The sequence below is a fragment of the Gorilla gorilla genome, chromosome 10 (genome assembly GCF_029281585.2).
Source record: "Gorilla gorilla gorilla isolate KB3781 chromosome 10, NHGRI_mGorGor1-v2.1_pri, whole genome shotgun sequence".
NCBI lineage: Eukaryota > Metazoa > Chordata > Mammalia > Primates > Hominidae > Gorilla > Gorilla gorilla.
This window is the reverse complement of record NC_073234.2, coordinates 87,202,435-87,214,441: the sequence shown is the minus strand read 5'-3', so window position 1 is coordinate 87,214,441 and position 12,007 is coordinate 87,202,435. Positions and strand designations below refer to the sequence as shown.

Genomic DNA, 12,007 nt, shown 5'->3' with positions numbered 1-12,007 from the left:
TTTCCATGGATATTTATACTGATAATACCCAAACTTCTATCTCCTGCCAGACTAGTCCAGACTATTCAACTACCTACTTGACATTCCATTTGTATATTTCACCTTAAGGTATATATACCTTAACACTTAATTCAATTTCACCATACCCCATTTCTCATCTCCATAAGGGGTATCACTAACTGCCCGTTTTCTAGTCAGAAACTGAGTCCTATTTTTTTATTTCTCTTTCCCCTTCACACCCCATATTTAATATATCAGAAAGTCTTATCAAGTCTATCACCAAAATATAACTTGAATCCACCTACTTTTTGTTTGTTTTGTTTTGTTTTTTTTTTGAGAAGGGGTCTCGCTCTGTCACCCAGGCCGGAGTGTAGTGGCACAATCGCAGCTTACTGTGGCCTCAACCCCATAGGCCCAAGTGATCCTCCCACCTCAGCCTCCCAAATACTGGGATTACAGGTGTGAGCCACCATGGCCGGGCTCACCTACTTCTTTTTACCTCCTCTACTACCATTTATTTGCCTGAACTTCTACTTTCCACTAACTGGTCTCCCTATTCCTACTCTTACTTTGACTGAATTTCCACAAAGCAGTAAAAATGATTTTAAAATATAAATAAAATACTCTTCCTTAAAATGCTCCAATAGATTCTCATCATACTTAAAGTAAAATCCAACTTATTGGCATGTATGCAAGACCTAAAGCTTACTGCGTAGTTTTGTTTTTAATAAAAGTAAATTTATACCACCCAAAAAGCTTTTGATGAGCATTCTCAAAATACATTTGGGAAAAAGCATTATAGAAAAAGAATGCTTTAAAACTAACTTATTTTATACACTTCTACTGGCAGAAAGCATGGTATAGCTGAAAGGCCACTTAAAATTAGATCTGAGTATGAATGAGTCTGAGCTATAAAACTAACAAGATAGATGGCTTAAGACAACTGACTAACCTTTCTGGACTTCAACTTTATCTGCTAAAAATGAACAAAGTAGGCTACAGTATGTCTCAATTCAAATTACATTATGGGGACTTTAAATATCTAAATTTTCCTACCAGTCTCCTGGAAAGGATCAGAAAAGGACATGAAAGGTTGAGAATATCAGAGACATCAACACTGATCCTTGATATAAAGGGAAGAGGATATGGCATGCAGAAAGAAGAGGCTTAAAATGCAGGTTTAGTTGACCTCTAACTTCCCTTCCAGTTCGAATATTTTATGCTCAAGCAGGAGTAAAACACCAGAATCCCTTATTGTTTTTCCTACTGAAACTGAAAATATCAAGAAGCTTCAGTTAGAAACTTTAGATAACTCCAAAACTCAGGACTCCCAAACTTTCGCCTTAATCAGAGAAAGGACAAAGTTTATTCTGGTATAATTTACATTTCAGAAAAATAAATTCTTTTTGGATCAAAAGTATCACTGCCAAAAAGATCTTGTTTTCGTGTCCACAAACGGTACCAAATCAGCCTGTTATGTTGGGCTTTCTAAATATAATTTAAAAAATTATTTCTTTCATGGGAGGGTGTTAACAGCAGTAACAAATCCCTCTATCATTCTTTACGAAACCACAGATATACAAATCCAGATACAATATAGGAATTTCAAAACTAAGTTCCAGTACTATCCAATGCTATCCTAAAATTACAGAGACAGTGTAACAAGAACATTAAACTGGGCTCTGCACTTATTTAAACCATGTGACCTTGGACAAGTCATTTATGTTCTCCATGCTTCAGTTTCTCATTTGTAGCAACCTTTTTTTTTGGAGATGGAGTCTCACTCTGTCACCCAGGCTGGAGTGCAGTGGCACGATCTTGGTTCACTGCAACCTCAGCCTCCCAGGTTCAAGCAATTTTCTGCCTCAGCCTCCCAAGTAGCTGGGATTACAGGCACCCGCCACCACGCCTGGCTAATTTTTGTATTTTTTGTAGTAGAGACGGGGTTTCACCATCTTGGCCAGGCTGGTTTTGAACTCCTGACCTTGTGATCCACCTGTCTCGGCCTCCCAAAGTGTTGGGATTACAGGCGTGAGCCACTGCACCTGGCCCAGTTTCTCATTTGTAAATGGAGATTATGAAATGCAACTAATGCTTTTATGATAAAATTCTATCAAGCATCTCTGTGTTTTAGAGAATAGTTATCCCCAGGTAAATATTCTATTTTCAAATACTAAATTTTATATCTGGAGTCATTTATTTAATTTTAAAAATGAAATATATGTATATTTAAAGAAGTTCTGAAGGGATATAAACCAATACCTATTAACCATAATTATCTCTGGGTGACAGAAACAAAAATAATTTCTATTTACCTCTTTTTGCTCATCTACAGTTAATTTTTCTACAATAAACAGACTTTCATAATAAAAAAGGAAATAAAGTTTTTTAAAAAGGAAATTAATTCAACAAGCAAATACAGGTAAACAATCTTTTTCAGAAATTCATACTTTGGAACTGAAAATTAAATATATCAACACTTATAAATAAACTTACTGAATTAATATGCCTATTGGAAGAGGAACAACAAAGAACATTAAACACACACTGCAATGTACTTTCCTATTCTGATTTCTCTTTTGAGCCCTAGTGCTATTACCATGTATCTTCACTTCTTTACTCTTATCAAGATTTCAATGTAATCCCCCCTTGCATTTCCAAAGTTGTTAAGAAAAAATTACCGATAAGACTTCTATAATCTCTTAACCTCGAATTTCTTTTCTCTTGTTCCTGGCTGATGGATTTCCACTGCAGTTTCATTCTGAAGTATTCATCACTATAGAAAACAATTTGACACCAAAGAAAGCTATTTGAAAACTTTATTTTTAACATTGTTTAATTGGGTTTTTCTATAAACAGTATATCAAAGCATTTATGATGCTAGTGGAATGTAAGTTTATAAAAACAATAGCAAAACGTTTAAAGTTATGACAAATAAGTGAAAACAAAAGAAAAAAATAACCCATAAATATCACAAAGTTTATGTGATAAACTTTGTTCAACTACTAGAATAATTTTAGGTATTCTTTCACAAAAACATTTATCTCATCCTTAAAATCATCTCTAAAAGTATTCTAGTCATGAAATATTTTAACCACTAAAGTTTCCAAATAATTGTAAATACAAATCTAAGTGACTTTTTTAAAAAAAATCTGACATTATAGTTCCATTTCCAAGCAGTTTATTGCAGAAACTAGTTAATGTAAAAATGTCTTAGAAGAACTGGTAAACATGCTGAAAAGAGAAGACTGTCAGATAACTTAAATATGCACATAATGACTGAAAATAGCTTTAAATCAAAGGCTAGACTGACAACTGAGAACAAGAAGTTGTACCTGGAAAGTTGGTCTGTGTTTCCTTTCAAGTCTGAGGAATAACTTAAAATAGAAATACTCTTCCAAAAACAATGAAGGATCCATTATAAGAGTATCAGAAAAGTAACTTAAAGGTAATTAAACTAAATAGCAAATATATTTCTTATGAGCCATTTATAATTTCATAATGAATTATAAAAATGAATCAAGATGAATGAGAGATGTTTTTAAGTGTATGTCTACGTAGTTATCTTTCAAGTATGCAAAAGGCTTGTACAAGGCTTATATAAAGGAATATGTTTATCTTCTTTTTACATATTCACAAAAATAAATGCAACGAGGTGCTTCTAGTAAGTTTCTGATTTAAAATAATTAGAATGCTCATAATTTTTAAGTTAAAACATAAAAATGAAGTTGTTTTTCCATTCCCCAGTCTATTCCAAATCCTCATCTAGAAACCCTATACTAATTTGTATGAGTGGGTTACTTGAATCTCTTTGATAAATGTACAAAAGACCATTACTTACGTTTTTTGCTTTTGTAATTGGGTTCTTTCCTCCTTGGTACTGTCCCAGGGAAAATAACCCAGAAGAAATTTCCATGCTTGCTTTCTCAATGCATGACTAAGTCCCTGAAGAAAGCATACATATTAAATACATGAATGAAAAAGAATGTAATACTGTAAGTTCACAAAACTTGCATATAAAAAGGAAAACTAATCTTTAAGAGGTAGTTTCATGTATGTAAATAGTTCAATTCAGTGAATATCATCTTGTTTTTTACTTCTAGATCCAAAAGATGTAAGCAGCTGCCAGAAAGTTTAAACAGTGCACAGAATACAGTAGACTACAGCAGACAGACAGTGTAACTGGTAAGTCTAAGCCCAATCTTACAGAATAAGGCAAATGCCACTGGAATGCAGGCCTCCTTCACAAAACCCACAGAACTTCAAGTACGGAAGAATTCTTCCCCCAGAGTTAAGGGTATCCCTCTACCCAACCCCCAGGAACATCATAAGCACCTCACTCTGTCCCACTCAATCCAGGAATTTTAAGGCATCATTCATCAAAGAAATAACAGAGTTCATTCCTCCCTACTTCCCCCACCAAAAAAAAAAAACCAACAACAAAAAAAACACTCCAAAACAGTAACGATAACAAAACCCCTAAATACTAGGAGTTTATAAGACAAGCCATATTAAAGTGTTTAAATTACCCCTCTAAATATCATCTGCTTCATATTATCTACATTTAAAATTCTTCCTTCAGAATCAATGTTCTTAGTCCATTCTTCCAGTGATACCGGTTCTCTCCTTTGAACAACAGGGCGTTCCCCCAAATCAATCTAAAAATAAGATTAAGCAATAACAAGTACATATTTAACCAGTGAAATGAAATAAAGGCATATAGAAACTAAATTTAAAATACTGTTTTTCAGACATGACTTCTAATACTTTTAAGATTGTTCCTTATTTTCCCATGTTTAGTTTAACTATAATAGTTAGCATTACATGTATTTCCCTTCTACTAAACACACAACAAACTGGGTTATAAATTCAGAAACAGAAAACCCCACAGACTAAAAATATTTGTTATTAAAAGAAAGTTCTTTACTATTTTGGGTTCAATTACATAAGTATAGAACATTCAACATGTAAATTCTGTAAGAAACCTTCAAACCAAATGATATGCTTTATTATTTAAAAAGAGAGAATATACAATTATTCCATTAATCATATTCTAAAAATTAGCTTTTCTTCTAAAGTTTGTATTTCTCAGAATTGATTCATGACCCACTAGCTTCACTCGGCATTTTCTATAGTGTTTTATTCAATTAACAGATGTTGGTAATTTTAAAATAGTATTTGCAAGATAAACCCTTTAATTAAGCACTAAAATTTAGATATTTATAGTTTTCTAACTATGTACAAGCCTAGAATTGTAGCAAATTTAAGTCTTACTGAGCACATATAAAGATCTGCCATAATTCAGGCCAAAACCCATCTTACTTAAAAAAGGAAGTATTACATGAGAATAAAAGCCCTAAAAGTAGTATCCTGACTAGCTGTCTCTGATGCCTATGAGAAAACATGCAAGTAAGGAACAGAACTAAGAGGTAATAGGAAAGGTTCGCTCCTCACTCTGCTATGCACCCAATGAAACAAACTTCATTATCAAGAGGTAATCAAAGAAGAGAGATCCAGCATTAATCAAGAAAGAGTATAAGATAGAGAACAAATGAAGAACTTAGTGGCAGGACAAGCACTCATTGTCAGATATACTAGCAAAAAGTTGTTAAGAACAGATTATGGAAAGAAGCAGATATCACCAAAATTAAGTTCCTATTTCTATAGTACATGTTCTCCTGTTAAAATATAAGAGCTATATTAATACTAATCTTTACTCACTCTTGTGATGACTTCAAATCCTGGTTCTTCTTGTTGATTTATCTTTAGACCTGGAATAGCATCACTAAGAAAATCTGCCATTTCTGAAGGTGGTCGCTGATGTGTAGAGGGATCGCTGCCTCTCAAACTGTCAAAAATGTAGTTTGTGACTTTGGAAAATCCTATCATAGTTGCCGTATAAGGGTCCTTTTTAATTTTCTATGCAGTAGGAAGAAAAATATTAGCATTATTAATTCAAATAAAGAAAAACGAATACTCCATCATGAGCAAAAAAGCAAAGCTTTTTAAAAGAAAAGAAATCAGGACTAAAACAGAGTGTTCTAAGATTATCTTAAATTTGTATTTTCTTTCTTGGAAGAAAAATTTAAATTTTCTAAGCCAATCATTTCATTTGGTTAAAATAGCATAATAAATGACAAGTTAATGCTACTGATTGAATTGCAGATAAACAAATGATTTGCAGGCTTCACTCAATCTGCATACATCAGAAAACATACGCAGTGCTTACTTTCCACTGGTGAATGGCCCACAACAGCTTTCTTCTGTCTAGCAGTCCTGCCTTCATACAAAAAAAATATTTCTTGAAGTGTGTACCACCATGCTATTCTGACACAAAATATTTGATGGCTAAATTTAAAAACTCATATTTAAATATTATTTGACATTTTAATCTAATTATATGAATAGTAAATCATTCCAACAAGAATAATTTATTCTGGGACAGTGCTACCCTGGAAAACAGCAAAAGGTTTTTCTACTGTTAAGTGCCAGGGTAACTTCTGAAGCCCAAACTATTTGCTCATTCATATTTAGCAAAAATAGTTATTTATTAAATAATTCTTTTCACAATAAGTAAAATTATTCTTTTATTGTCCATTTTAAACAGTGTTTAGTTCTCTCTCTCATCCTCTTTCCTAAAAAGTTCCCTCTATATCTTATTAATCTTTACATCTTCAAAACCAGGAAAAGAATAGCTGGGACACAGCAAGCACTCACATATTTGTTAAATGAATAAGTGAATAAATAAATAAATGAATAAACCATCTCATTACATAGTCACCTGAGTGATAATTAAATTTACTTCTGCCTATTATTAAGTGCACATTTTTAGCCAAATGCAAGAACAGTACTCAAATATTCTTAGGGGAATAAGATTGTCAGGACGTCAAAACAATCTACTTAAATTCAAACCAGATTTTTGCCTAAACTGATCATTAATGAATTCAAACTGGCCTACTCTGTGATCCCTGGCCTAATCAATAAAAGTTATGATACAAATCTACTGATGTCTAATTTTAGTATTATAATAAACTGAGAAATTGCTTCATGAGTAACTAAGAACCAAGGAAGCCTCTGAGTCTTGCAAATAACATGAAAACTTATTATTGTTTCTGTAAAATTAGAGAATAGTTCCAAAAACATTACACACACACACACACACACATATCTATGTATATATATGTACCTGTCTCATTTTGCATACTCTCTGAGAAGATGAGAAGTACGGGGTATACAAAATAATGCAGTCAGAATAATACAGGATAGATTTAAGAAACATACTTGTATTAAACCATATGCTGGCTCATCAAGAAGATTTTCAAAAGACTGTGAAAGACTCTTATTCTGACAATTCACAAGAAGTGTTCTTTTATCCTGTGGACATCTATAATAAAAAAGAGGATTTGTAGAAAATACTAACACACTGTATCAATTACTACATGAACAATTACTAACACAAATGTTCCTTACCAAAAAAAAAAAAAAAAACCCAAAATATTTTAACAGTTTTCCATTAATACATTAGCAAATATTTAGTAACTATTTTAAAGGAGCTTCAAAACTACATGAAACATAAAATAAAAAATTAACAAATACTAAATACACTGTATATAACATAAATAAAACAAATATAAAGTGTATTTTTATTCCAGGTAAAGCCAAAAGGATTAAACTGGAATGAACCTAAATTCTTCTCTAGAATTATAGTAGAAAACCATTACAAGATAGCTGGCTTTATTATCATAAAAATTAAAGAGAGCCAAAACAGACATTAGGAGTCATCAGTATATAATATTTACATACAGAAAATATGTCCTATTTTGAAATCATTTCCACTTTCATTCACAGCTTAGTAATACTGCAATATAAGATGTTAAAAATGTAAGCTATATTAGTTATTTGATAAAGATCATTAATCATGCTAACCATAATTACAAACACACACATATGAACATATTTTAACAAGATTATTATGAATGGTTGGGTAATATTATGTTTTTAGTTCTTGCTTATTAAACTCTAGAAGCAAGTCTCTTTCACATTTCTTAGTAATGACAGAATTTAACAAAATGTTTTCAAAACAGACATCTAATTTCTAGTCATCTGACAAATTATCCAGTCTTTTCTCTATTTAGTGAGTTTTATGACTTAGTCAGTTCTAATAAATCTACAAATTTTCTATGTTTAAAATAAAAATTAAATGTGTTATTTTGCTGCTATACACCTCTTGTTTATTATAAATGTTTGAGATAAGATCTTTAATAACAGTTATCTCTTCTCAATTCTAACATAACAGGATGTAACAGTAATGCTAGAGTGGATAGGAAATCCAAAACAGGATCTTATATTCTTACACAGTCAGGAACAGCACTCGATCTGCATATACAATAGTAGCTAATAAGCCCCTTGGCCTTTCAAAAGGGGCTGAGGTTGAGTCATTTGATATAGGAGGGAAAAAAATACATTTTAAAACATTTACTTTTCTGAATATTTTGAGGGGTCATAATTAATAGGCAGACTTACAGATTCTCTCACAAGGCATTTTTTAAATGATGGACTTTGAAATGTAGCATCAGAAAAGAAAAGTAGCTAATAAAGAAACAAAATTTTATTCCTAGCACAGTGCTGCTGGCACTGCCATCATTTTGTTTCTAACAATAAATTAAGTCAAATTATTTCTTTAAAACCCAAATAAAAAATGCTCATGAAAGTCAAACCACTGCCTATACATATAAAAGAGGAACAAATAGGCAACTTTCAGCTATCTGGGCTCAGATAACTCTATGGCTCCATATCTTAAACAGTGGCCACTAAACTGGAGATCAGAAGATGAAATGACTGCCTTACCAACAAGCAACCACAAATATTTTTTAAAAACAAATTCCTTCTTTTCTTTTCTCATAACTATTGTTGTGTGATGGGGGTGGAGGAAGCTCTAAGAAGGAGGGAAGATATGAAGAAATTAAAGACCTGACTGCTCCAAAGGAAATCAACAAAACACTTAAAAAAAAGTACATCAGTCAAGGGACAAGTAGTATACTGTTATACCGCTAGGTAATTGCAGAGCTCACCATAAGGAAGACTGGTATTCCAAAATATTACCAGAATGTTTCCACCTGCTGGGTCACCCACACTGATTTAATCTATAAATATATATTCTGGGAAGCTGATCTCTCATGCTAACATTATTCAAGACTTTCAAACTCATTGCAGCAGTAAGATGAACTTTTAATGATGCTAACCCAGCAATTCTATTACAGCCTGCTAAACAATTTGAAGAAAACCATAGTCTAGTATCACAACTATAGAAGCATATCTCCTGAAAATTCTGAAGTATATCCCAGGCTTTGGTGTGAGCCTGTCCCAAAGACCTCATAATAAACTCAGAAATTATAAACTGAACAATGCTTGTATACCCAAATGTAGCAGTAACTATTTTATATTTCTATTGAGAATGACCAATATGTAAGGCTAAAGAAATAAACAGCATTGCAGAGATTATCAATCAAAACTGGGAATAAAAGATAGAAAGGTACAATAACAAAATTTTACATCTAGAACCTAATCTTTTAAATGGTTGGTGCTGTTTGATGATACAACAAATTTGGCTTTTTAAGGGAATATTTTACTGCTTGGATATTTGCATATCAATGTAAAAATGGCCCAATATACAAAATAACTTAATGGAATCAACAGGTCTCATTCATATCTTTGCAACCAACTTGGTTTCAGAAAGGTAAGAAAAATGTATTTGTAGCTGATTCTTTTATCCAAGTGAATATCATATTTTAAATGATAAATCAAAGAACACAAACATGAACAAATATGACAATTTGTTTTCCTGGTAAATAAGAAAACTATCTGAAAAATATTAAGCGTCAAGATGGCCTATGTTGCACTGACTAGATCGGGTTGTGGAGACTGAAAGAAGGAACTACACATGACTAGCCTAGCAGAGCCTCTTCCTGGCGCTTGTGAGCCATCTAGGTTGCCCATTCCTAGATTACTAGCAATCTCTGCTCATCCATATGGTAAGGCCCTGCTCCTGTAAAAGGAAAGGTCAGCTCTTTATGAAGACAAACTTAATTCACTAGGAAGTAGATTGGGAAGACAACATGGCCACAAATGCAAGCCACATTCCTCAATTTAACTTAATCAAAAATAAAAAAAAAGTTATCTGATCTAATTCTCTTGGTTTTGAACTCAAAAGAAAACAGGAGGGGTGACCACTGGCATCCCAACGAGGCTGAAACCAAGATTTCCTTGACTACTCTTCTTTGTGGTCTCTAAAACAATCTTTGACTACAGAAATAAGACTCTGGAAACATCGTTTTACTTAGGATAACTGCTCCAGGGACAGGAAATGAGACCCCCCCGGGCTGACACCTAGTAGAATAAAAATTGGGTATAATATTTAGAAATTTTCATTTATTTGAACTTTAACTTAAAAATTTGGGAATTCCACTTATTTGAATCTTAACTAACAAGAACAAGAGCCTTTAAATTTCTCCTTAAGAATTCTGTAATTCACAATAGCAAACGCATGAAATAAACATAAACGCCCATCAGTGGTAGGCTGGATAAAGACAATGTGGTATATATACACCATGGAATACTACGCAGCCATAAAAAGAATGAGACCATGTCCTTGGCAGCAACATGAATGAAGCTGGAGGCTATTTTCCTAAAGCAAACTAATGCAAGAACAGAAAGTCAAATACTACATGTTCTCACTTATAAGCGGGAGCTAAACAACAACACATGGACACAAAGAGAGGAACAACAGACACCAGAGCCTACTTGAGGGTGGAAAGTGGGAGGAGGGAGAGGATCAGAAAAACTACCTATCAGATACTATATTTATTACCTGTGTGACAGAATTATTTGTACACCAAAACCCCGTGACATGCAGTTTACCTACATAACAAACCTGCACATATACCCCTGAACCTAAAATAAAAGTTAAAACAAAAAAGAATCTGACAGTGGGGGATGGCTTATATAAATTTGGGACTTTTAAAATACTGGTGAATATTTACTTGGAATAGCTTTATTCTACTACTTGGAATAGCTTTATTCTACTACTTGGAGTCTATAAAATCTATGGTGAGCTACATGGCATAATATATTTGGGCATAATTTGTGACAGGAAGGAGAATAGGGAGGGAGCACTTATTTTCAGCCTAGAGCATGGAGGGGCCTTGGAGATAAAATATTTGATGCACTGTTTTTACACATTTCAGACCATTCATGGGTCAAAACGTAAATTGCCCTCCCAGTGTCACAGGAGAATACACAAAGCAGTGGCTGATATTAGAAGAACAGCTTTTGAAGTAGTCACTTTAGACACTATCTCCTTCCCCAAGAAGAGCAGCCACATCCTGGTTCACTAAAAACTTAATGATTAAGCCTAATGAGAAGAGAACAAAGTGTACAAAGCTTTTTCTCTTTTACCAGATTATTAAAGGGTGCAATTACTCACTTAGGCTCACATCTCCTCCAACTCTATGCTCCCCTTAGTTGATTTCATTCTCTCTCAGAGTTTCAATCACTCCCACACATGTAAAACTTACATATTATCCTAATATACTTTTATATTGCCATATGTCTTATTCACGGCACTTATTATAGCTGCAACTTAAGGCAGGGGCCATGTCTTTTTTGATTACTGCTTTCTTTCCAGAAAATAGCACTACTGCATCTAAGACACAGTAGGCATTCAAAAAAAAAATACTTGAATTAAATGAAAAAAAAAAAAAAAAAAAGAAACATGTATAAGGAACACCATTCCATGGCTTCACATTTCCAAAAGGAAATAAGCACTTCTAAAGAAACTCTCCTTCCCAGGGACTTAAGTGCTGAGATTGAGAAAGAGTAGGGTGCATGCTTGGCATAATTCCTTCCAAGCTCTCTCTCTTTCCCTCTCTCTTAGATCTGCCTAACAACAGAGAAGGTGCTTTCATTCTGCTCTCATTCACATCCTCAGTGGCCTGTCCTCATTAAGAAA

The 12,007-nt window shown here is 33.3% G+C and overlaps 1 protein-coding gene across 3 annotated transcripts in view; it reads right to left on the bottom strand.

Moving 5' to 3' along the window:
- The window catches only part of TBC1D15 (TBC1 domain family member 15), an 84,981-nt gene that overhangs the window by 24,051 nt on the left and 48,923 nt on the right, over window positions 1-12,007 (bottom strand). For 2 of the 3 annotated variants that reach the window (XM_004053577.4, XM_055358047.2), the window contains exons 6-11: window positions 7,282-7,384; window positions 6,230-6,280; window positions 5,722-5,919; window positions 4,530-4,658; window positions 3,842-3,945; window positions 2,682-2,776 (exon numbers count right to left, since the gene is read on the bottom strand). In XM_004053577.4, coding sequence (XP_004053625.3) covers window positions 2,682-2,776; window positions 3,842-3,945; window positions 4,530-4,658; window positions 5,722-5,919; window positions 6,230-6,280; window positions 7,282-7,384 — 680 coding nt within the window. The remainder of the gene's footprint in view (window positions 1-2,681; window positions 2,777-3,841; window positions 3,946-4,529; window positions 4,659-5,721; window positions 5,920-6,229; window positions 6,281-7,281; window positions 7,385-12,007) is intronic. The other variant, XM_004053576.4, reaches the window with a different exon arrangement.